Below are 26,502 nucleotides of genomic sequence, written 5' to 3'. Positions count from 1 at the left end.
CCATGAGTCTAATATCAGCTTTTTGATGCCCCTGTGTCCAAATCAAGCAAAGGCCCTGGGCTCTCATGTTCTAATAAACCAGATCATAACACTGCTAACTGAATAAGCGACTCTTCCCCTCCTAATTCAGTAGGAACACCAGGCAGGAAATGAACACATGCAGGGAGGAAAGGCTTCAGCCACTGCCACCTGCTGGCTACAAGGCTGTGTGCTATCCTGGGATCCCACGATAGTCCTGAATTGCACAATGTCCTACTGAGGGACTGTGGCTGAAGTATGATAAAAGGTCTAAGGAGCAAGATGGGCAAATAAATCAGGCCAAGCCTCTCCTGGAAATGGGTCCTTGGGGCATAGTCACCAAGTCCACTGCTGGGAGGCTGCACACTGCACAACCCTGGGAGAGGGCGTGGCATGCACAAGGCATACATTGCAGGTAAATGCATTTACTATGACAATGTTCCAGCAGATGGTAGCCAGGGTTTTGTTCCAACAAAGTCAATATATTATGACAATTTTCTGATACATGGAGTGTTCTGAGGACTGGCACCTATTTCTAATTCACATGAAGTTGCCACTGAGTAGTAACCCTGGATGCTGGCTTTGGCTACAGTGGGCCACTTCCCTTGCATCTCATCAGTTTATGTCTACAAAGAACTTCTAGCTCTGTGATAAATGCATCTCCCAGTATGGCTCAACCTCCACGTTCATAGTTGGGAGTCTGGACAAAGTGCCTGGGGGACAAAAGGAGCTTGCCCAGATGTGAGAAGATCTGCACACCACACTTCCTGTCCTCATTTAAAGAGGCACCAAGTGTTTGATGGTCTAGCCCAAGGGCCCTCCTGGTGAAAAGGAAAGGACTATTACACTGCGGGTCCCTGGCACTGAGGACGTATTTAATCAAGCAGCTCTCAGAGCAGGAAACAAGACAAACGGCCCCTTTCCTGCTCCCAGAGCCTTGATTTCAGTGCCAGTAGATCAAGGAGTGACAAGAACAGTTCAGAGGCGGTAGTTCATCCACTAGAACTCCCGCATTTCACAGAGCACAGTCCTTGTGGGTTTCTCACCTCCAACATCCGAGACCGTCGGATAGTAATGTGAGTGACGTGCGGGGAGGCAGAGCTGGTTTCCACAAGCCCCAGTTTCTCCTTCTCCTTGGTAACCATGTTTCGGAACAGGAGAACTCTCTGAAATGAGCAAAGGTGAGACCAGAGACAGGGTCAACGACTAATGATTCCCTAAAACGTACTGTACAAGGTTAATGAAATTTAAGTCACACACGATGCAATCAGAATGGGATGCTTCCGTAGGTTAAAAGTGACTTGAGGGAACAGTAAACATTCCCCAAAACACTCTTAGGAATTAGAAATATAGCTGAATTCATGCCAAGTAATAAAGGTTCCTTCCAGAAAGGGTGGTCTGGCTGCTGCTAGAGTCCAGTTAAGAATGGTCGTGGAGAAATAATTCTCCTCGTTCAGTCAATAATCCACCATAAAAACCTGGCAGCAAGACAAATCTCAGAGGCGGCTTTATATAGCCAGGCCAGCTTTAAAGGAAATCAATATTATAAACTCAAAACACAGAAACATTTCAAAGGCAATTTTTTTCACTGTCAGAATTTTTTAAAATGGCCCTATAGAATAAAGGTTCCTGACCTTTTATCTGCCTCCTCTGTGCCCTCAAGCACGCCGTGGTCCCACTGGTAATATTTCTCAATTACTGTTTGAAGAGAACCTTCTCTCCCCTTTCTTGAGATTCTGATAAGCTGCTTTAGGCAAGCCCTGACCCTCTGCCCCATCCTGGGTTTGAGAATCACTGCTGTAATAGCATTCAAATAATGTCAGCTGAATGAAAAAATAAATCCAACCGCAGCTGACTTTTTAAAAATGGGAGTGCCCCCAAAAGTCAAGGACTTTGTTATATACAAATAAGAATAGTAACAAGAATAACAGTAGTAATAAAAGATTAATCATATACAAAGGGAGGCTAGTGCATTTCATTTGATCGTTTATATTAACTTACGCAGTAAATATGGCTGTAACAGAAAAAGCAATTGCCAACAGCCTCCTGAAAAGGAGAGATGTATTTGGTGCCATTTTTCAGTAAAGCTAGTTCATGAGTCTAGAAATAAGGACTGAAGTGCTCTGAACAGTGTCAAATGCTCCTGGGGTTCCAGGCCCACATGCAGGGGAGAGAGCAGGGGGAGGATGGTGGTTCAGGTGAAGTCTCCCCTCCCTCTTCTATGGTGGGGAGACTGAAGACTTTCAGAAATGGGTATTTAATTTGTGTGGGGACATGTGGCATGACTGCTTCCTGTGACCCCAAATCTTTAGCATGATCTCCTGAACAAGGGGTGCCATTTTATGGAACACGATGCAGAAGATGAGCTTCACATCCGGGTTAACTAGTATGGGGCAGAGAGAGCACATGCAGAAGCAGAGCTGCAGAGGCGGCCAAGACAACACCAGCCTTCCAGGAGTCAAGGGGAGACCAGACAGGGCTCTGCATTCCCATGAGGAGCAGGGCTCTGAGTGTGACTCACGTTTTTGTGAGGAATGACATGAGGGATGTACTGCAGGACCAGCTGTGCCCGTTTTCTGTCTTTGTCCAGTTCTTGGAAGAGCACACTAGGTTTTAGATCCCTTAAAGAGAGAGACATGGGTTTGGGATAATTAAAACAACAAAACAAAAAATTCTTGGCAAACTACACCCTGCCAGCCAAATGCAGCCTGCCGCCCATTTTTGTAAAAAGTTTTAATGGAACACAACCACACTCATTCATTATGTACTGTCGCTGGCTGTTTTCACTCTATCACAGCAGAGTCGAGTAGTTGCAACAGAGCCTGTCTGGTCTGCAAAGCCTAAAGTGTCTACCGTCTGCCCTTTATGGAAACAGTTCATCAGTCCTGCTCTAGTGCCACAACTTCAAGAGTTACACAAGAGCTGACATGTCACTGATAAAACAATTTGAATGTGATCTTACGTTTAGTTGTTGCAAGAGGGTTCCCCAACCCCATCCCCCAAAAAGACCTAGTTGTAGTTTTTATCCTGCTAATACCTGATTTTTAATAAATAGCATTTATCTAACATATTGTGTTGCTGAGTTCAGCTGAAAACTTTTCTTTTTCCCAGTTTGGATAGAAACATTTGCTACATGTGACCTGACTTTGCCACTATAATGAGCTCTAACCACCTTCAGAGTACGCATATTTTAACTGAAGCGACTGCTGGGTGATCTGTCTCGACAGGTGCTTCACAGGAACAACAGCTCTCCTTATGCAAATAAAAGTAAGGAGAGGGACAAATTCCTCTCTGTTCTGGAACAGGAGCGCAGAGCACTTGGGCAACTCTGCCGCACGGCAGTGTGACAGAGGGGACACTGTTTCTACAAACCCACTTCCCCACCCCTGGTGCTCACTTCCGCAGCCAGTGGTCCTCAGGGGCAAAGCGCCGCCGACAGTCCCTCTCATACAGCACCATCAGCCACCCGTGGACGGACTGGAACAGCTCCAAGGTCTCACCCTTGGCGTTCTCTGTGGGGCACACAAGCAGGAAAGTCACACTCATGCACCTGACCAGAACTGGAGAGGAGCCGAAAGGACAGCTCTGTCACCAAGTCCCATCAAGATCTCCCTCCCCCCCACTCTGAATTCTACATGGAACCAAGAGAATTAAAAGGCACCCTGGTTATATTTGAAGTGTCTATAGGACCTGAGTATCTTTTAGGCACAATCACTCACGCTGCCTCCCACTAGTATGTCATCCAAGGACCTTTTTAACCTAAGGGGCTTTGTACTGAACCACTAGAAACACATCAGGAGGTGGACTCCAATATGAGATGTTAGCTGGCCCACATTTTATCTTCTCAAAGATAAAAATCAACTCAAAGAATCAAAAGGAGATTTGGGGCAAAATTTATCATCACTAATAATTCCTATCGCAAGCAAATCTTCAGAAGCACATGGGAGAACCAGACTTCTTTAATCACACCACTGTCTTAAGTGGTCACAGGGAGTGAAGAGAGAAAACTTCTAATTAGGCAAAGAAATGTGCATTTTCAGTTAACGCTGATAGACAATAAGGTGAAGAAGTGGCTGTTGTTACTGACTCTGGCCTCCCAGCCCGTAGCATCAACTGAATGATGGCCGCCATCTTTACCTTACCTACGATTCCATCCCAGATCATCTTAAACACGAAGGAATTCAGAAAAGAGGAGATGGTGACCAGCTCTTCCAGTTTGAATGAAATTTGTTCTTCATAAACTTCAATGTCATCAAGGATCCTAAATCAGACAGAAAATTATTCACAAATGTCCACTGAGAAAAGGGGAAAAAATGAGATCTGTCCTTCTTAGAAGACAAAATAAGGTTAAGAAATAAGTACTATCTTTTAGATACTGACTGTAAAATTTATAGGTAAAGTAATAAATGTCTAGAATTTGCTTCAAATAATGAGGGAGAGGAGAGTGGGTGGGGGTACAGATGAAGCAAGACTGATCATGAGTTAACTGCGGAAGCTGGTGATGGGCACATGAGGGTTCACTGTACTATATTCTTTCTATTGACTTGAAATTGTCCATAGTAAAAAATTAAAAATACAATTAAGAAAAAACAATAAGCTCCACTCTATATTTCTTTTACTTAGAGGGATTTGATTGTGACACTTTAATTTGGGCCAGAAATCATGCTTGAATATCAAGGAATCTTGACTGGGAGTCTGTGTCTGCTGAGGGAAGCTGTGGTCTCTTATTTGGCATCTACAACAGAAACTAGTGGCACTTAGTAGGCAGGTTCTTGAGAAGTACTTATGAGTAAATGAATACTGTCTGGAAGAATATATGAATAAATAAACCATTTAAGATACAGCTCTATCTGAAAATATCCTAACCCTGCTCCATTCACTTTAGAACATGATTCACTTTTGGGTCACCCTGGACCCAGCAGCTCAGGGTATCTGCACCGGCAGCTACAGACCCCTGCTCTTGCCTCCAACTGCTCACTGAGCCTTCCCTCCATGATTCTTACCCAGTCTGCCATCTACAAGTCCCTGATCCCCTCCTGCCAACATCTTCTAGCCTGAACATAACTGCCGGAGATCCATCCTATCTTACAATTCTTCATGGCCCTTTAGGGGAAAAGTGGAATGAAAATACCAGATACACAGCAGACACGTTAGCTTAAAGGAGGGGCTGAATGGGGCTAACACTTGTTCATTTCTCACTCTGCACCACGCACTGTACTAAGCACTTGACATTCCCTTTCTCATTTACTCCTATCACACTGGTCATGTTATCTCCATTGCTCAGTGCACCTCAGTAAGCGGCAGAGCCAAGTTTTGCACATTGGCTCCGTGGCTCTGAAGTTTTCTAGTAAACTACCCAAGACAGTGCGTAAATGGCCGAAGTAATTTGGACCCAGACACAGGAAACCCCAAAGCTCACAGGCAGTGGTACTGACGAAGCTCCGAGGATGGGAACTAACAACTGCTGAACCCCTACGACATGCCCCGTACTCTATAAATGCTTCCTCATCTAATGCTTTTAAAACGTTATTTATGAAAGCAAGTTGTGGGCCCAAAGGCGAGCAGTAATCACATCAGTAACCGCTTCCTTACTGATACTGTAACTTGGTTTCTTCACATTCTAGGAAAGGAGCTCAGGACCACAGCAGTCAACCTACGTGATGAGGTGCCGGGAACAGTCACAGAACAGCATCAGCATGGCCAAGAGCTGCTTGGACTCTTCGGTGTCGTTGCTGAGGCATTCCAAGAAGAGCTTTAACCCGCCGTGGGGCCCCAGCTCACAGATAAATGCCCACAGTTTGGGCAGCAGGTCATCAAGGTAAGTGAGACCTGGAAAGGATAGAGAAACCCAAGCTTCAGGCGGGGGCTCCATCTGGTCCATTATTTCCATACCCACCAGGAAAACAAAACACACCTAGTAGTGACCATTCAGTGTGTGAGAGAAACAAGGTGCAATTACTAAGAAATCATCATCACCATGAGAATCATGCTAATGGCAAACATGTAATGGGTGCTTATTATCTATGTGCCAGGTACTATTCCAGGTACTTTATACGTATTATCTTCTTTCCAATGTGAAACCCAATGTTACCTCCATTTTTGGAGTGGGGAAGTGAAGACCAGAGAGGTTAACTGGCTCAAAATCACACAGCCAGTAAGATTTTGAGAGCAGAAAAACAGCAGTATTTTAAAAATTAGTATATTGTCTATAATCTAATGTGTACATAGACAAACTAATAGATTGGATATTATACAGACACTTTTAAACTAGTTTATCATCATTCTTAAAAGTATACACCTTCAAATTGGCCAAAAAACTTCTTTTTGGATTCTTATATTGGGACAATGGGGGATGCTTAAATTTATGGTCATCTTTAAAAAGGTGAACACAGGCAGCAAAAGCATCCAGTTCAATATACTTCCCAAGCCCTCATAGTGAGTGCTGGGGTGCTCAGGCCTGTCTGGGCCCCTTCTCTTCTCCCTCTGCACTCTCCTCAGGGAAACTGCCCTAGGCCCAAGGCCATCCCTTTTTCATGCCTCAATGGAGTACTCTCAAATGACTGCTTGGAACCTCCACTGCAGGTCCAGCAGGCACTTTAAACTCATCACAGCCAAAACAGAACTCTCCAAGTCCCACAAGCCCTGCCCCAGCCGGTCATCCCCTGGTCGGCAAATGGCACCACCATCCTCACTGCTGCTGGGGCCAAAACTCTGGAATCCTCTCTGAAACTTTTAGGCCCCACTCCTCCAGATCCAATGTACCTTTGAAACATGTCGATAAATCCTGCTTCCTTCTCCATCACTACACTGGTTCAGCTCTTCTCAGCCAGGGATGATTTTGCCCCCCAGGGGGATTTGCTAATGCCTGGAGACAGGTACAGTTGTCACAACTAGAGGGCAGGGGAAGGTGCTACCGGCACCTGTGGGTAGGGGCCAGGGGATGCTAAACATCCTACAATGGACGGGGAGGCTCCCACAACAAAGAATCACCTGGCCCAAAGTGTCAACCATGCTGAGGCTCAGAAACCCTGCTCTAGGCCAAGCCAACACTCTCATTATCTTTACTGTCATAGTGCCCATCATTAAGTTAAATATATTTTCCCCTTGCTGATGATTGGTCTCCACCTTCTAGATTATAATCCCCTTGGGGACACAGAGAGTGGCCGTCTTATTCACCTCTGTAGCCTTGCCCAGCACACACAGGTGCTCTGTGGACACGTGAAGATGAAGCCTTGAGTGTGAAAGGGAGAAGCAGCACCAACTTATACAATGCAGCAGAGGAATTCTTAATCCTTTATGCAGTAAACAGCTTCACGGCCTACAGGCTTCTTGTCCTCATGACAGCAACTCATCAGAACTCCCGCACTGCCACTTAGCGGCTCCTGATGCCCAATTCTTTGCTCACAGAGGGGACTTTCCTCCTCACTCAGCTAAAAGGAAAATGTTGGGCATATCCATGCAATGACATATTATGCAGCCTATATAAATGAAGCTCTTGAAGAATTTTCGACATGATAAAATGCTTATAAGGTGACTAACGGAAAGGGAAAGATAAAACTACAGATTTCAACCTAAATATACATACAAGTAGCACGCTCAGGCACAAGTAGTTGTGTCTGGATTGTGGGATTAAGAGCGGCTTAAGTTTTCTTTTTTCTGCTTCCTTGTCTTTTCTAGTTTTCTGTTCAGAAAAAGTAGTAACTTTTTAAAAGCAAATTGTACTTCATAATGAAAATAAAGAGTCTGGTCACAGGAACAATCTGGAAGTGCCAGGATTGAGATTAGTTTGAGCTGTTGAACTAATGGGACTCTAAGAATGGCCCCAAAATACCCTCCTTCAAGGAAGCCAAAAGAAAATCAACTTGTTCCAAGCAAAACCATCGGCCAAATGTGAGTGACAGAGGAAGACGCCTCAGGCTCCACACCTGTTAGTATCTGCAGCCGGATCTGGGTCAGGGTTGTCAGTGAGGTCTGGTAGAGGACACAGATGTTGCAAACCTTCTGCACCTCCGCAGAGTCCACGCGTTTTCCCCCGACAGGCTTGAGGATGTTCCGCACTGATGCCGACTTCTGAAACGCACGCTTCAGGAGATCTGACAGTGAGAGAAGAAGGAACATGTGAACGGAAGCTCGAAGTTCAGCCATCTGCCAGGTTCCACCCTGGAAAGGGAAGAGCATTTCAACAAAACTCCTAATTTACAGCCACAGCCAGACGGTGGCGCTGCTGCTTGATCCAAGTCATCTCTTTGGGATAAATTAGAAACACATTAACAACAGGTTTTTAGGTAAAACCCAAAGAAGGCTTCAGAATCAGAAAATTTCTGAGAAGCAGCCAGGCAATCTGGTTCTTACATGGGACCCTTTTACTGTACCACTTAACTTCAGAACCCACAAAGGTAAAAATTCCGAGGACTGTATTAGGGGAAGCGGGGGAAATTCGGGGGACATGGTTGATCCCCAACTTTCTGTGCTTTTAGATGGAAGGGGTGTCAACCTCAAGTACTGATATTCAGCTTGGGGCTGTACTCTACTTTTGTTTTAAAGCTTCCCATTTACATCCTGCTGAAGTTCTATTCGCTGAGCCCATGCTCACTGATAGCTACAAGATGGGACTTTGCAGCACAGTGGCTGGCAGAGGAAAAGCCACCTGAACCTGGAAATCGGCTGCTGGCAGGTAATTCCACTGAATTATGTGTGAATGGCATTTCCCTAACTTTCACCAGATCGGGAAACAAGAAACTTTTCCATAGAAAACATTATCAGTTCTGTGGTGGGGACACTGCTAAGCTGGTAGCCGGGTCAGTACCCAGTGTCCCCCTTATCAGGAGTCCCACATGGGAGATTTCTTTTATGATTAGGAACTCAGAGCAGCTCAATTTCCCCCAAGAAACAGGTTCTCCTATTTATGAGAAGGAAGGGTCCCAAGTCCCTTTTCATTTTGGCTACTAGAAATTCAGAGCCAAGTGGAAGTTCAGAGAAAACCACAGTGGCCTCGTGGAACATTTATCAGTGGACATTCTCTGTACATGACCTTGATTTTGTTCACCTATTTCTATTTCTATTTCTCAGGTCCTCGTTTTCTATTCCTAAGGACTGTCTGTTTTGCTAAATATAAAATTGATTTAAGCAGTCTCAAATTTTTGTGGGAGAAGGTAGAGCGTCACGGAACAGAGGAGACAGGCACCCTGGAACACTAAGAAGCTGCACTTCCACCCAACAGAGCCACGGGCCAGGTCTGCTCCAGCCACTCACTCTTCATTGGAAGCACGTTCTGCGGGGAGGTAGGCTGCACGTGGGCCACCGGCTCCTGGTTCTCCAGCAGCTTCTTGCTCAGGATGTCACTGAAGAAGATACGGATCAGAGGCACCCCCCACAGGAACTGCAGCTGTCTGGTGACCAAGGGCATTGACTCGTTAAGGCTAGGAGAGAAAAGAAGACCACGTGTGTCAGTTCCACCTGGCAAATGGCCAGGGACAGCCCATGCGGCTCCATAAGGGGCCTTCCACCTGGAAGTATAGCTACGGTCTACCACTTGACATGGTAAATAAGTTAATAATAACTATTTAAAAAGGGGACCCACAAATTGCAGCCGAGGCCTGGCCTCTTTCTCTTCCGTCACTCCACCCAGACTTCCTGTGCTGCCAACAGGACTACTGCTCTCCCTAGGTCCCCAAGCTAACATGTCACAGTCACCCTTTACCTGCTCTTCATCCTAATTCCATCCTGTTTACCACTCAGTTGACAAAGCCATCTCACGCCTGCTGTGCTGTCCTCCTCTTCACAGTAGGCTGCAGGCCCGGCCCACAAACCTCACTGACTCTCCAGTCTCCTCAGAGCCCCATTGCCTTCAAGTGCCCCTTTCTTCACTTCGCACTGCACCCCAGCATCACTCATACCCTGAGATCTGCCTTCATCACCCCCTTGCTCAAGACCCTATAATGGTCTCACTGAGCATGGGCCGGGCCTGCGGCAGGCTCTGACACAATCTCATTTGAGACACCCCTACCCCCATATTTCAGATGAGAAAAGTGAGGTGAAGTGACTTGTCCAACGTCCCTCCAGCGAACTGGAGGGCAGCTGGGACCAGGCTGTTCAGCTGGTGCTAGTCTGCCCACCCTCTGCCACAATATCCCGATGCCCAACACACACACTCCTCCATCTTCAGTCTCCAGCAGCACACTGGTCGCCAGCTGGCAATCAGTCTTTTTAACAGGATGTCACTCAGGTATAAGGAAAAGGGAGAAAACCCAGGGATTTCCTTCCCTGGCCCTGGGTTTCTGCCTCAAGAACACTCAGCAGGGATCCCAGGCCTCAGGCAGATATGCGAACAGGAAAACAGATAAGCAGCTCAGCAGCCTTAGACCCTGAGACCTGCTTTGTCTCGGCCCAGGGTAAACATTTTAAATTGGTAGCGCCACCTTGCTTCATCGCCATCTTCTTTCTAGTCTAGTCTAGTGAGTGTTTTTTAAATGTTTTTTTGCGTTCTTGATTAAAAATTTTACAATTTATATTCCACCTCTTGAGAAGGATCTGGGGTGACTTCTATTCCCTTTAAATTATGTGCCTTATTTAGTTTCTCCAAAATATGACACTCTAGGCAATCAACAAAATCATATTGACAAAGAAAAGATAATATTAATAGATAAAGTTCATATTTACTACATGAAAAGAACGAAATACAAATTAATATGATCTCGTTTTGTGAAAAAAACTGGTAGGAAAGAAAGAAAGGATGTGCACAAGGATTGTCTTAGCATAGTAGTGTTAGGAGATGGTTTTTATTCCCTTTTGTTCATATCTATATTTTATACAATGACTATATATTACTTTTGTAATAAGAAACAGAACAACATAAGCTAAAATAGAGAAAGAAAGGAAAGGTGGTGAGAGAGAGGCAGGAGAAGGCAGGAAAGACAGGATTTGCCACCAGGACTCACCCATAATCCACAGATTGGGAGAACCAGCCGAGGACAGGGTGCCAGTGGGTCAGGTTGGATTTCTTCTGGGACACGTACTTCTGACAGTAGCACAGCATCTGGGTGAGCAAACTCACAAACCCATCCGTCTCCTCCTCTAACACTCTGGGGCTGAGGGAGCCCAAGTGCAAGAGGTTGCCTGCAAAGGGATAAGACTGAGTGCACTGCGCCCAGGCAGACACGCTTCGTCACCTCCCAGCCCTGCTCTCTACCTGGGGCTCAGGCAGCCACATCTATGTGCAAGAAGGAATTCCACACAGAGGGGCATTTGTCAGTGTTGGGGCTGCAGTGCGGTGCAGGGCTAAGAACTAGGCTGACCTGGCTTCCAATCCTGGCTCTGCCACAGACCAACTGTATGACCCTCAACCCACCTTTCGAACCTTGTTTGCTCATCTGTAAGACTGGAATAACAACCCCCACTCTTGATGTCTAAAGTAACATGTAGAATGTCTGGCACAAAGGGCAAGTGATATTTTAATATTACACTAACATTCGAAAACCAATGGTTAATGAGAAATGACCTTTTGAAAAATATCTGAATTTCCTGGGAAACCAGTTATTCGAAGTTCGCCAAAGTTATTTAACATGCCTTGTGTGAGGACTCCCTTAAAATTTAGCCCCAAGAACCCTTTTCTATGTGAAATAAATGAGGCAGCGAGAACTGTAGGTCTGCTGTTTTCAAATCCTTCTATCCACAAACCCTTTCATCTACAATGAAAACGTAGTAAAAATGATGCAGGTCCTACTCTAATCTAGGCCCTACCCAACTGAGCCCTCCCTTCTCCCAAAGATAAGAATTATCCAGGCAACTCATCACTTTCCCATTTTCCCTTGGCTGCCAGGAAGCTAAGGGCTGAAATTTAACATTCATTTACAGTCATTCAAGCAGTTTGCCCAGTTGATCTATTTCCCATGCTATTTTCAATTTTACAAGCCTATTTTAACTGTCTACTGATTACATGTTTTTTTTATTGTAAGCACTTCTAATTGTTACTAAAAACAGCTCGTGATCTCCAGAAAAACACTTGGGCTTTTCCTGATGCCCAGAACACAATCACTCTCCCACCACAGATACTCACCCATCAGACACAGCGTATGGCATCCTTCTAAACTTTCACAGACATCACGGCATCGATCTTTATCTCTTAAAAATGTGATGAATTTACGAAGCATGTCATGAGATTCTAAAACAGTGAGGCGCTGCAAACAATTGCAGACTGTTAAAGCGGAAGCTGATAGGAAGAGTTTCCCATTACAGCATAAACTTGACCACCTGCAGATCATCCCCCAGTAGCCAAACATGCTATTGATCACCAAGAAGAAAATGAACAAAGATGAGAACCTGTTTCTTTGGGCTACTAACAAAAGTGTGTCTACAGTGGCTGCTGATGTAGAAGAAAAATCAGGGAAGAGGTGGGAATTAACAGAGGAAACATTTTACGTTCTAATTTCTAAGGCAAAAATAGAATTGGGGAAACTCACAGAGCCCACTTACCTCAGGGGTCACTGTGCTGAGATGAGTCACAAGAGCTGGCACAGACATGATGTGGATGAGGAATGGCCGGATCAGATTGTCTGAAAACTGTGCAGCAATCACAGGGCTAGACAGATAGATCGCCTTACTCAGACAGGTTTGCATGTGAACCTACCAATGCCCCCAAATCTCTTGAAATTATGCTGCCCAGGACTTCTAGAAAAACTAGAGACTGAAAATGGGGACATTCACTAAAGGAATGGTTGAGTCAATGACAGTACAGTCATGGGACACAGCTATGAAAAGTCAGTTTTGAAGTTTTACTGACATGAGGTCATCGAAATCTTTCTTTAGCCTACTTGTAGTGGTTGCTCTTTAAGCCCCCTCATCCTGACAAATGCACTGCTAGCTGTACTTTAACAGGGCACACATCCATTCTGTTACGCACAGCAGGGGAGGAGGGTAAAAGAAGTTTAACGCATCATCTCAGCCAACAGAGTGCTCACGCTGCAACCAGGGAGCAGGACAGCACACAGGTAAAAACAGAACCAGGGCCAGCAGGTACATGTACCTGGATAAACAGGGGGCCTGGATAATAAGTCAAACAGGATGAGTTTGGGAAGGTTCCCATGTACCATTACTTAAAGAAATTTATAGTTTTTAGAGTACAAAAATGTGTCCAACATGTGAAGCAAAAAAAATGAATAATGAGTGTGGGCTCTGGAGTCAGATGGCCTGAGTTTAATTCTTGGCCCTTTTACTTGCTGCTGTGTTACCAACGACAAGTGGCTTAACCTCTCTGGGCCTTAGTTTCCTCATCTATAAAATGGAGATAAGAGAATGTGGTAAGGAGTCAGTTAATATGTGTAGACGTCTTAAAACAATGTGTGACCCATGAACATTAGCTATCTGTATTATAGGATTTGGTGATCATGTCTAAATGTTATCACTTATAGATTTTATATACTTTCAGTAGTATATCCCTGAATGACAAAACAACTGAATATCTTGTTTTAAAAGGTCCTGGTCGTGTTCAATTGCATACAAATATTCGGAGGGGGAGAAAGGTGTACTTTTTAAGAAAAAGGCTTTCAAGCAGCTTGGCCTTTAGAAGTGAGTCACTGGATTGTGACACATAGAATAACACCTAAAATAATGGATGCTGTTCAATTCTTAAAGAAGAAATGTGGTGGAATGATCCGATGTGATCCTCTTGGTAAATCACAATGTGAATTACACACATTGTGTAATTACAACCATATCGTGGAGGATGCTGGAATGGAAAAAAAGATTTGTGCTCTCAGGAGACGGAGGCAGCAGCAGAACTGCTCCTGAACTCCAGAGCCCAGGCATCTGTGTGTCGACCTTCACTGTCTCTGACAGAAGAGAGTGGGCGATCCTGCTGAAACGAGCTGCCCCAGAAGGTGATTCAGGAAAGGTAACTGCAGTACATCTGCTACTAGGAAAACCTGTTTGTACCTAGATGTTATGACTCATTAAATACACCTCTAGGTAACTTCTTTCAAAGTGTGAAGGAAGTATGATTGTTTGCTAGATGATTTATTCTAATCCTATAACTAATTTCAGCATAACTGGTTAATGCTATTCCTCTGTGATGAGGGTCTAGCTTCTAGTGGTGTGCTGTAAAATATACTAGCCACTGGCCACATGTGGCTCCTGAGCACTTAAAATGTGGCTCATCCAGCCTTGGCAGGTGTGCTCAGTGGTTAGAGCAGGGGGGGTGAGGAACATCCGGCCCACAGGCCATATATGCCCGGCAAAATCATTTGGTCTGGCCCTGCCAAGGCAACTGCAGGCAGGACTCAAAATTCAATAATTCCATGAGTTTTTTTCATAGCTAATTTTTAAGTTGATAATTTTATACGGCCTGTAAATGCTATAAATATCCAAATGGCCCTTGGCAGAAAAAAGGTTCCCCACCCCTGCTCTAGACCATCATTTTCCAAATTGGTATTCTATAGAAATGATTAAGTGGGATATTCATAGACATACTCCACCATCTAAACACTGGGCAAGGGTATTCCACATTCAGATGTGTCTGGGGCCACATCAGGTTACACGAGCCCAAAGAATCTTGCTATTGCAGGACTCGCCGAAGCTTTCAGTGCTAAGGTGCACTGTGGGTCAGCAGGAGGAGGCAGAGCAGGGAGCTTTACCAAGCTGTCTGACCAGGTTATTATTATCTTGGGGATTAAGATTATCAAGTTATCTTACTAACATCTCCCTAAATTAGTGTTCCTCTCAACAGTTTAAGAATATTCTAGATGTGTTAATATGCACAGTTTTTTATACTTGGTGGTTTTCAGAACTGTGTAATTTTTATTAGGAAATATTTAGCATCTTACATACTGTACATCTCTTAACTGATGGAAATATCACATCCTCTCTGGCCTTTATTTTGGCCCCTGACTGACTGAAAGCAAATACTCAGGGGCAGTCACAGATGTGCCCTTCCACCAAAACCAGTACTTCCTATAAATGCTGACCCACACTTAACATGAGGAACAAGAGAAGAGAGGAGCAAGAGGAGGAAGCCTCCAGGAGCAGGCCAGCCCCTCAGCGATGGTTTCCTACTTACCGCAACGCCAGAGAAAAGGCCGCAGTTAAAGTGCCTTTGGACAGACAAGGCCGGGGTCTCGCCAGGCCACGGGTTAACAATATCTGGAAAGAACATTTCAACTGGTCAAGGAACAATGCCAACTTTGATTCATTTGTTTGTAAGAAAAAGAAGCATAAAAGTAAAATGAATGCCTCAGATTAAAAAAATTGCATTGGGATGTTTTTTAAAAACGAGGGGAGAGAAAAGTAACGGGTATGGAGGCTCATTATACCACCCTCTCACCTTTAAATATGTTTAATTTTTTTAAACAATAAACAGTTAAAAAAATTAATGGCTAATAAAAAGACCAGACTTAAAATTTCAAGACAGGTTAGATTTGAGAAGCAGTTCCAAGTTATGGTGTCAAGTAGATGCTTCGCACTGAGACGAACTGCTGACAGTATGACCGTAGCCGTCACACCACCGCACAGGGCTGTGGTGAGGAGCAAATGAAGCCACGTCAGGACAGAGCCCATCTCAGTGCCAGGCAGAAGGAAGGGCTAAATCAATGTTACGTCCCACATTCAAGAATTCCAAAGCCCTTCTAAACAGCAATTAGGCTTCTGACCATTCCTTGGCTATATGGGCTGGCACAAAAGGTGCAGTGTGGACAGAAGGCTGTTTGAGGACACAGAGCTAGAAAGTTAATTCCAGGCACCAACCAAGAAGGAACCAGAGGGAACAAGCCTGAGGCCTCCTCCCTCAGTTTCAATTTCAAGTGACTGGATTACACCTGCAGCCAAAAATATAGCACATTAAAGGGATCCCAGGGCCACTACCTCCCTTTACACAAACAGCAAGTGACTCAGGCAGGGGGTGGGAGGAGAGGACACTGAGCATTAAAGTCTTCCTGCAAAACATTTCTGTGAGGAGGGCACCAGATACGCCAAAACCAAACATAAAAACCCAAGTTCAGGTGCGGAGAGTGAGGTCGCATAATAGGGGGTAAGGTCACACATTAGGGGATGGAGTCACAGACCTGAAGCACAGAATAAAATCCATGCTGATTGAGATGTCCCATTATATTTGCACAAATGTGGTTCATGGCTGGCCGAAGACTCTCACCTAAAGAAAGAAAAAAGTCTGAGGAAAAAAACAACACAAATCTCTGGTCACAACATGAACTGTTTAGGCGGGACAGAAAGCCATGGCCCAGGCCCAGCGCCACAGGAAACGAGATGCTCTCTGGCTTGCCTTCCCACCTCCCTAGGTCTGGGACCAGAGTACACGGAGGTGCTGCGTATCTGAATTCTCTCCTGGAAGGCCCAGCTCAAGTGTCACGTCTCAGGCGATGGGGCCAGCATTCCCCCAGCCAGAAGCAACACCTGGCCTATGAGCAACTAGAGCACTTTTTCCAATCCCCTCCAAGTGTCTGGCACTTTCTGTTCCCTGTGGCCCCTCTTCTCTCCAATGAGATATAAGGTCTTGGCAGGGCCCAGAACTCACCCTGTTTTAAATCCTCCCCAGAATCCACAATAACACCTTAAAATAATCCCTCCTTCCTGACCTGGGGCCTCTGCACACACAGCTTCCTTGGCTTTCCAAGTTTTGTCCCTCCTCTTCACTGTGACTCTAACTCTCCCCACAGCTCTAAGCTCAGACATCACTTCTGCAGTAAGGCCTGAGCCCCACACAGAGCATGGCAAGGTTGTCCCTGCCCCACTAAACTCATTTCTCTTGTGCTCTTCCTTCTGAGCACCGCTTCTCACACTATTGTGATAGAGGATATGCACGTGACTTCTGTTTAATGTCTGTCTCCCCACTAGACTCTAAGCTCTGTGAGCGACAGTTCAGCAGGTAAAGTCCCTCCAGGACAGTGACCTCTTCTGTATCTCCAGTGCCTGCACAGTATATGGCATACAGTAGGCTATTTATTGAATGGATGAATGAAGTGACTGCAGGAAAAACATAAAACTAAGTATAATAGTCAGGGAAGGAGGGAGCATTACAATGCAAATTTTATGGCCAACAAGAATTATCTGCTGCCGAATGACTCACCAAATAAAATGACAAGGCTTAATAAGCAAATATTATCACTTGGTGCTGTGGGAGTAATAAAAAACAAGATCAGAGGGACCATGACTTTAACATAAATTACAAAAAGGGAGCAACTGTAACACATGATGTTGAACATATTCTGGACACGACAGTGAAACCTGATGGGAAGTGCCAAGGGAACCTTTGTCTGTACGGTCTCGGGCCTTCCCCGAGGACTGTGATGGCAAAAATGCTTCTTACAAAGTCAAAAAGGTGCCCAAGCTCTGCTATTTGGGGAAGATGTTGAAGCAAGTCCCACAGACCTTTCCCCCGGAGAATTTTCCATGTTGAAGTGTCTGTGAAGGTGACAAGCATCGTGAGGTACAGTGTGACGAGTCTGGAGTCTTGTAAGATTTCAGGCTGGAAACAATGAAGAGTAAGATTAAGACACACGTCCCTGGTCCCAGACAGTGACGCAACCATTCTACTACTTTTCTGAGTGTACTCAGGCTCAAGTAAGCAAGTCAGGGTTAAAGGTTAAGTATTCTTTTTCTTTTTCTTTTTCTTTTGGGGAATGACCACTTTCAGGAGTTAAATGACGAATTTTGACCAAAGAGTGATTGACTATGGAATCTAAGTATCCATGGAAATGGAGAATTGAGATCCTGGAAAACAGGTGCCCAGCATGCTGGCCTGAGGGTTTTGCATGCATTTAGGAACATATGTATGTTCATATGTACATGTGAGCAACAGAGTGGGAATGCAATTGAGCATAACAGGGACCCCGTGTTCAGATTTCTGCCTTTGCCACTTCCTAGCTCTGTGACCTTGGGCAAGTTTCTTAACCTTTCTGTGCCTCAGTTTCCTCATCTGCTGACTAGGGATAGTGTGGCTATTGTAAGGAATAAACAACTCATGTACATAAAGCACTAGGAACAGTGCAGGGCATAAAGATAGCTCTACTTAATGCTGGCTGTTATTATACATTCTTTCACAAGAACAGGTTGGGGAAAAGGCCTGATGCCTGTCTAGGCTCAGAGACCTTTAGCATGTACACCTGCAAAGGACCCTGGGGACCATTTAGTTCAAACCCCCATGCTCACAGAGAATGAGAGAGGGAAAGTGACTTGTTCAAGGGCACATGAGAAATCAGCTGCAGAATCAGCACTAAATTTAGATATTCCCTGCTCCAGATCCAGTATTTTTTCTTCCGAATGTGTGATTCTTTGCATAAACTTAAAAAATATATATATTTTTTCAAAGCAGAAGTGCCTCTTCTCAAAGAGAAATCTGTTGTGGAATGCAGACACAAAAAGCAGATACAAGAGAAGACCACTGCTCTGTGCCATAATGCCTGCCTCACCTGACAAGCCGGGTTGTGGCTTGATGCCCAGGCAAGGCCAAGAGAGCCGTTCACCATTGCCTCAAGAGAGATGGCTGGGAATGGATCACTGGGAGCTCTGCTGACATTCGCTCCATCACTCAGCTGCTACCCAAGTCCCTGCCAAGCCTCTGCCCTGGAAACTATATACTAAAGGCCCCAAATGATAAGGATATATTTACAGTGTTTCGTTTTTACCTTGAGCTGCCCAAGAAACTCACAGCAATGCCACAGAATGTCCTTGATCTGTTTAATCCATAAAAGGGTGAGATCCTTGGAAAGAGCCAGGGACACATACCACACCTATAAGCAGGAGAAAGAGAAATGTAATGGGCACTTACAGGGATCAAATTGCATATGCTCTAGCTAGTGGCATGGACCAATTAGCTGGGTCCAGTGCCAGGTAAGGCAGTGAAGATCAATGGACAAATAAGTGGCTGATAAGACTTATTTTAACACTAAACCCATCCCACTTACCTTGGGTTCGTTCTCAGCATCCATACTGCTCAGGATGCAGCGACACAACTTTTCAAATCTCTGCAAAAAGGCAGAATTGGGGTTATAAGTTCCCACAGCTAATAAAAATGGGAAAGAAGCAAATGCTGGGTAGGCACCTGGCATGTATAGGCATTATGCCAGAAGACTCATACACATGATCATTTTAAATTCCTTCTTACAGATGTGGGAAAGAAAGGCTCTCAAACTGGTGGCCGCCCACTGGCTCAATTAGCCCTACATTTATTTTAGGAACTGGTGTATTTCATACAAAAACCCAGATTGGGGCTCCTTTTGAAACACAAAATCAACCTGGCAGACTGGGCTTGGATTCCTGTGGACTAGCAGCTATTTCCTAAACCATGCTCTCCTATTTGCCATTTTGTAAGCATCATGGATACTGACTTTTGCCTCACAGGCTGTTCCATCACCAATTTTATCTTGAAATGCAAAAAGAAGAAAAGTAGAAGCCAGACACCAGACTACACTGTGGCAATATCAACCCTGGATCCACCCTTAAAAGTGATGTGGTTCTGGGTGGTAGCCCCATCACTCTGAACTAGTCTCCACCTTTGTAAACGGGGATCACCTCACCAAGCCTGCCTGTCTCCATCTCCGTGGCCGTGTGTTCACTGAGTGTAATCCTCCCTCCCTTTCTTGCTGGGTTCTGAGCTCTCTAGGGTAGAGACCTTGCCTGTATTGCTTCTTTCTGGAGCCCCAATGCCTAGCAGAAGGTCTGGCACAACCTGAGACTTAGCAACAATGAACGTGTAACCCTTGATCACCCAGAGACGTTCCTCAATGGTATCATTGGTACTGTGACAGATAACTAGCTGTTTCCTGGAACTGTATTTTCTGGGCTAATTCTAATCCCAAAGGCACAACCAGCATGTTTTGTTTGGTTTGTAGGATTTAAAAGGGATTTGAAATTAGCTACCAACTTTTACAAATTAGAAAACTGAGCATAAAGAAGTCCAGCATCTCTTTAAAAAAATCAGAGTCCACCACTGGCGGAAGCTGAGTAGAGGCCGTTCCCTCTGGAAGGACGTGCCTCAGACCTCATCACTCCCTCTGATGTCCTCATCACCACTGTGAGCTGCCATTCACTATGACTTGTATTATGTTTTGTCTCATCAATGGCTTCGTTCACTCATTTACCTAACCTGCCTGGCTCCTGTATGCATCTGAGTCCAACAAGTGCTTGTGATAGTCAATGAGAAAAGAATTGTGAGGAGGTCCAGAAGCACTGAGCATAACCCCTGCAAATCAGGTCCCAAGAGGACAAAAGGGCAGGATGTGGGAGAACCAGTGAGCTGCTGCCTGAGAGTGGCCGTGAGGACTAAATGGCTCAGTACTTATGAAAGCCCTGGCAGACAGGAAGCACGATGGATGTTTGCTATTAGTACCCTACCTCGTTATCCTCTTTAATCTTGAACAAGAACAGCAGTTTCCTGGCAATCTTAAAAATACAAAGTGCACTTCTTTTACTGGACCCAGAGTCATCTGCTTGAAAAAACTCATCGATCTCTCTCCTAAGGGAGGAAGGGTAAAAAGAGACATTTTTAATTAGGAGCTCACAGCAGCTGGAAGGCTTTTTAGAACTGTAAGAGAAAATGCCATCTTTTCTTGATGTTAACTGGGAGCAAGAGAAAAACGTGCTGAGGAGCTCCTGGCACCCACCTGATTGCTTTCTGCAGTCGACTCCGACAGAGGAAACTCCGGAAGTGGGCCTGAATCCCGATGGCTGCCCGCTCCCGCTCCTTCTGCACAAGCCTTTCCTCTCGAGCCTGACGGGCCCTATCAATGAACCATGCTCTCGAGGTTTGAGAAACGGTGAACATGACTGCAAACCTGCACAAACCCTGCAAGGAAAACGGCAAGGAGTTGCTGTAGATCGTTATATGAAAAACACGCATAGAAAGGGTTCGAGAGCAAACGGTGGGCAGGGGTGTGGACAGCACCTTTCAGAGTGCTAATTACTCTCCTGGCACAAGTCCCAAATTCCTATCAGCTCTTTTCATGCAACTCACCAAGAGCATTGATGCTTTTTCCTGTATTAAATAATTACAATTTCTTAAGAGAGAGAGCACAGAGCCTGGCATAGGGTTTGGGTTCTGTAATTGTTTAACGAATGAACAGAACATGACTTGATCTCATCCATAAAGCTCTAATGCAAACCAGGCATCCTCTAAGTCAAAGGTTCCTAGATATTTGAATCTTCTGGAGCAGTCCACAATATCTAGGAAGCCAACACCAAGCTATCCACTTTTATTTTGCCAAGTCAAGACTTGAGGGAAAAACAAAACATGAGTATTTACTGTCACTGTTATTTCATTCATCCATTCATTCAACAAATATTCACTGGTACCTACCTTGTGTCCAGCACTAAAAAAGCCTTTTATTTTTTAAAAGGATCATTTTAACACTAAAAAAAGCTAAAGGTACATGATTCCAGGATGCAAGACAATCCATTGAAGTGAATGTTTGTTTTATGTGCAACTTATTCCGTTGTTTAGAGAAGAGCTGCTCCCATCACTGACTGGTACTTTTAGATAGAGGTTCTAAATTATCCATTACACTTTTTTCTTTAAATCCTCACCTGAGGATATGTTTATTGATTTAAAAAAGTTTTTTTTTTTACAGAGAGGAAGGGAAAGAGAGGAGAAACATCAATGTAGGAGAAACATTGATAGGTTGCCTCTCATACGAGCCACAACCAGAGATGGAACTCACAACCCATGTATGTTCCCTGACCAGGAATCAAACCTGCAAACTTTTGGTGCATGGGATGATGCTCCAACCAATGGAGCCACCTGGCCAGGGCTATGCATTTTTATCTCAATCACCAGTAATTCTTTTCCCAAAGGGATGGCTTTGGCTCACAGCCCAGAGCACACAGTACTGGTCCATGGAACCTCTTGTACAGATGATTTCTTTAGATGCCTGATAACTTTGTCATTCTATCCAAAATACATAATCAGCCCAGCTCACAAAAACACTGAAATGAATTACTCATAAATCCAGACTTCTAGAAAAGAAGGTTAGTTCTAGTAACCTCTTTACTAGGTTACTTCACTCAAAGCAGCACCCACATGAAAACATCAAGAATAAAAGGTTAGCCTGGCTGGGCGTGGCTCAGCAGCTGAGCATCGACCTAGGATCCAGGAGATCTAGGTTCAATTCCTGGTCAGGGCACATGCCTGGGTTGCAAGCTCAATCCCCAGTCAGGGGAGTGAAGGAGGTAGCTGATCAATGACGACTCCCTCATTATTGATGTTTCTATCACTCTCTCTCCCTATCCCTTCCTCTCTCTGAAATCTATAATAAAGACATAAAAAAAAAAAAAAAAAAAAAGAATAAAAGGCACATGGGAGGCTCCTCCCACGTCGACATATTGAGGGACCTCTGTGGCCCCTTTTCAACAGTTTCACATCTGTCAAACAACAAGTCTTTTCTCACACGTGTGCCTCTCATCAGTAATTCTCAAAACACAGGAGGAAGGATGAGAAGACCAGACAGAAGGTGTTCTTCTGAATGATGCACTCTTTTGGCCCCAGCAGTGGAAGTCCAGAGAGCTCACCTGAGGACCTGCCGGTGTCGCAGAAATGCCAAGTGATCATTAGTGATCTTGCAGAGGGCTCACAGCCAAGGGCAGCTTCTCACTTCAGAGGAGCTTGTCTTCTCTGGCAGAAGCGGAAGGAAAAAAAAAAAAATCCAGATTTAGAGTTAAGTTTTATAGGTAGGGCATCACACATCTTCCTCACTGAGTAAAGGTAACAAATGCAGTGCATCTGGTTTAAAAAACAGCACTATGTTCTCTTTAGTTAATGTCTGGTCTAAATGTTAAACTTTATTTCCACAGTCCTCACAGTTTAAAGAGAATTGGTTGAAAATACAGTTGACCCTTGAACAACACAGGTTTGAACAGCATGGGTCCACTTACACATGGATTTTTTTCCAATAAATACTGTAAATGTATTTCCTTTTCCTCATGGTTTTCTTAACATTTTTTTCTCTAGCTTCCTTTATTGTAAGAATACAGTATATATGTAACATACAAAAATGTGTTAATCGATTGTTTACGTCATCAGTAAGGTTTCCAGTGAACAGTAGGCTATTAGTAGTTCAGTTTTGGGGAATCAAAAGTTATATGTGGATTTTCAACTGCTCAAGGGGGTCGGTGCCCCAACCCCTGCATTGTTCAAAGGTCAACTATAAGACCAAAGAAGTTACTGAGTTAAAGCTTTACATGCTTTGTGATGTAAGCAAGAATAACAAAGGGGATAGAATGTTAAAAAAGCCACTGAAAATTATGTTTGACATTTTTAACAATATTGAAAAATGATTATGCCTAAGAAATTGTGTGAACCAGTATAATTCCAATTACATGAAAAAGAAAAATGCATGTGCACACATACATACAAAACTGGGGGAAAACACACCAGTATGTTATATAAGAGTGGTTGTTTTGAGAGAGTTGAACTGTGGAAAATTCTGCTTTTTAACTGCTCTGTTTTCTAAGTTTCCCATAGAAAGCTCATGGAGAGGCAGCATAGTACTGAGAGGCACTCTCTAGCTCTGCCATGTACTGTAGGGTGATGTCTCAGAGCCTGTCTTCCTCTGTTAAATGGCTCAGAGGCCAATCATGAGGACTAAATGATATGATATACATCAAGTACCTACTAAAGTGGCTGACAGAGCATAGTCAATAAGTCTGATGTATTATTATTATTATTATTTTTTAAATCCTCACACGAGGATACGTTTGTTGATTTTAGAGAAGGCAGTAGGGAGGGAGGGGGAGGAAGAAAGACAGACAGAGATAGATAAACATCCATCGGTTGCCTCCTGTACACGCCCTGACCAGGGACTGAACCCACCACCTTTCTGTGTATGGGATGATGCTCCAACCAGCTGAGCCACCTGACCAGGGCTCATGTATTATTTTCATAGACACAATGTTTTTCTTTTCTTAACAGTCTCCAGCAGAGGCTCACTAAGGTTCTGGGAGGAAGAAATAATGTTGGGACCCTTACATTCCTCACCCATTAGATTTTTTTTCCTATCCCTGGGTGCACTAGGATTCACCAGTCCTGTCATGTGGGCAATTAACCCCCGGCCCTGTTTAGGTTGGGTAATAGCTTCAAGCTCCTAAGAGCTGCAAGAGTTGGGCCCAAGCCATGAGCACAGAGGTATGCTCTTTCCTTAACGTGCTGACAGTCCCTCATATGTGAGGGAGAGGAAGGGGGAGAGAGGGAGTCTAATCCCAATGAAAAAATAGGAGGCTGCACACAAACTGTGACTTAGCAAGACTATAAGACTACAGCAAGTCCTTGGTTAACATTGTCTATAGGTTATTGGAACTGGGGCAAATGGCATATAATGAAACCATAGGCTAATTGATATAAACAAGAGTTAAGTTCCTACAGCACTCATCAATGTTATAATGAAATGACACTGAATGAAACGTTATTTGAGGACTTGCTGTACCTCAAACTCCCACTTTTCCCCGGGGGCCTCTCAGGATAAGATCCCTTCCTTGAGATTATCATCCCCTCAGCAATGTTATATGTTGGTTTCTGTTTACAACATATGATAATCTATACTTTGCACTTTTCAATTCTTTCTTATTCACCTCCTCTACCTATATTGTGTCTATTATAACTTATCCATAAAACAAAACACACCGTGAAGTATTTATTAAGTGCTTGTGCTGCTAAGTGCCACTGAGAATCAAAGAAAAGGCTGTAACAGAAAAAGCTTTGGATCAGACAGAGTAGTCCTTGGTTTTTTTCAGTTTTGATTCTACCTCATTTGGCCAAGTTACTTACCCTCCTTAGGCCTCAGTTTACTTATATGAAAATTGAGGATAATACTAGTAACGCACCTACTTCCTAGGTTGCTGAAAGAATTAAATGAAACATTTACCCAATGATGCTGTAACTGGCATTAAATGAGACAATATTAACAAAAGCATCTGGAAACGAATAGCATATAAGCAAGCTTTACTGTTTTGCCCTTAGCAGCTTACAATCCATTTAGGGAAACAATAGTGATATAGGTGGGAAGATGAGGAAACAAGAGTTTGGTGATAATTAAGATCACATGAAAAGCAAACGGAAAACACATTGCTTAAGTACCCACTACGGGCCAAGTCCTTCCTAACTGATCTCCTCTAATAAGAACAGCAACCCTGTGTGAGTATCTCCCACAGCCCAGGTTAGACCATTAGTAAGGGTCAGAGCCAAGATTTTTTAATAGAAGAGACAGGACTCAGACTCTCCTTTACTTCAATATTCCCATGAGACCAGCTCAAGATCAGTTGTTTCTGGATAAGACCAACTTCATGGGGAACTATGAAAGCGCAAAAGAATCCAAAGACTATTGTTCAAAGGATTGAACAACTGCTGACTGCGCCCCAAAGGATTCTCCTTATATGGTGGGAACAGCTGGGCAGCCAGATTTAATGACCACCACAACCTAGGTGTGTGCTAGTATCAATCTCACCTTCACAGGGAGAAAAATGAAACGTAGAGAGGGTACAGGACTTGTCAGAGGTGGCTAGGCTCCTGAATTTCAATTCAGGTCTAACTCCAAAGCAATTATTTGGAAAAGAAACACACAAGATCCATAGAGTCTCCCACTGAGACTGCAAGGCTGCCGAGTGGGGCTTAGAGTCAAATTTCGAACAAGCTTTTCTTATATCATTACTTCCAGCTTCCTTTAATTGACAGCTGGGCATCTGGCACGGTACTAAACCTTGCCTTATACAACATCCTCTGTGAAACGAGCTAATTACGCCATTTCACAGAGGAGGAAGTTGAGGCTCAGAGAGGTGAGGAAACTCACCCAAGGCCACACAGCGAGAAAACAGGATTCAAACTCCAGTTTCGGTGACTCCCTTAGCCCCGGCGTCTTTCTTCGGCATCAACCACCACAATAACAAACCTTTTTCACCCAGCGTTAGTACGTTTATAAAGGCCCCAGAGGTGAAAAGAGATGGAAAAGGCTACGGAGAGACCATCCTGAAGCGCGAAAGCCAGCCGCTAGCACCTGCCCCTCCGACCAGGTGAGGCAGGGACCCGGCCCCAGGGCTACCTCCCTTAAAGTCCCCGGCCCCACCACCCGGGGAACCCACGATCGTGTTCACACTCGCTACCCACAGGCCGTAGACCTTTATCCGCTCGAGGCCCCCGCGCTCGGGGTCGGAGCCGCAGCTACTGTCGCCTCAGCCCAATACACCTGAGCTCCGCCGGACCCGGGGCAGCGACCGAGACTCCACCGCCATCTTGCCCCGGGGTGTTCTTTCTCAGAGCTCCGCCGGGAAACAGCTCTCCCGTTCCGGCCAACGACAGTTCCGCAGGGCTTCTCCGCCGGGGAATGACAACCTCCCTGAATCTTTTCCTCCTCTCTGGAAGCTGAAAGAGCGGAGCATTCCGGAACGGGATAAATGCCTGACCCAGCAGAGAGGAGCTGTAACCCACTCCAGCCAGGCATGTTGGAAAGAACGCGGCCAATGTCGAGGAGTACAACGGATCCTTTAGGAAGGCGCCCTCTGCGG

The 26,502-nt window shown here is 44.7% G+C and overlaps 1 protein-coding gene across 3 annotated transcripts in view; it reads right to left on the bottom strand.

Moving 5' to 3' along the window:
• UBE3B (ubiquitin protein ligase E3B) overlaps window positions 1–26,270 on the bottom strand; it is a 41,425-nt gene extending 15,155 nt beyond the window's left edge. For all 3 annotated transcript variants that reach the window (XM_081123441.1, XM_081123442.1, XM_081123443.1), the window contains exons 1-19: window positions 26,105–26,270; window positions 22,522–22,624; window positions 20,622–20,803; window positions 20,353–20,473; window positions 18,924–18,983; window positions 18,645–18,749; window positions 17,389–17,485; window positions 16,068–16,153; window positions 15,068–15,150; window positions 12,490–12,595; window positions 12,074–12,194; window positions 10,956–11,133; window positions 9,271–9,437; window positions 7,944–8,111; window positions 5,676–5,847; window positions 4,161–4,279; window positions 3,416–3,530; window positions 2,540–2,639; window positions 1,065–1,184 (exon numbers count right to left, since the gene is read on the bottom strand). In XM_081123441.1, coding sequence (XP_080979567.1) covers window positions 1,065–1,184; window positions 2,540–2,639; window positions 3,416–3,530; window positions 4,161–4,279; window positions 5,676–5,847; window positions 7,944–8,111; window positions 9,271–9,437; window positions 10,956–11,133; window positions 12,074–12,194; window positions 12,490–12,595; window positions 15,068–15,150; window positions 16,068–16,153; window positions 17,389–17,485; window positions 18,645–18,749; window positions 18,924–18,983; window positions 20,353–20,473; window positions 20,622–20,782 — 2,079 coding nt within the window. In that variant the 5' untranslated portion in view covers window positions 20,783–20,803; window positions 22,522–22,624; window positions 26,105–26,270. The remainder of the gene's footprint in view (window positions 1–1,064; window positions 1,185–2,539; window positions 2,640–3,415; window positions 3,531–4,160; window positions 4,280–5,675; window positions 5,848–7,943; window positions 8,112–9,270; window positions 9,438–10,955; window positions 11,134–12,073; window positions 12,195–12,489; window positions 12,596–15,067; window positions 15,151–16,067; window positions 16,154–17,388; window positions 17,486–18,644; window positions 18,750–18,923; window positions 18,984–20,352; window positions 20,474–20,621; window positions 20,804–22,521; window positions 22,625–26,104) is intronic.
• Between the last annotated feature and the right edge of the window lie 232 nt (window positions 26,271–26,502).

The sequence above is a fragment of the Miniopterus schreibersii genome, assembly GCF_964146895.1.
Source record: "Miniopterus schreibersii genome assembly, chromosome: 20".
NCBI classification, from domain to species: Eukaryota; Metazoa; Chordata; class Mammalia; order Chiroptera; family Miniopteridae; genus Miniopterus; species Miniopterus schreibersii.
Note: the sequence above shows the minus strand (reverse complement) of the source record. Positions and strands in the feature narration are given on the sequence as shown.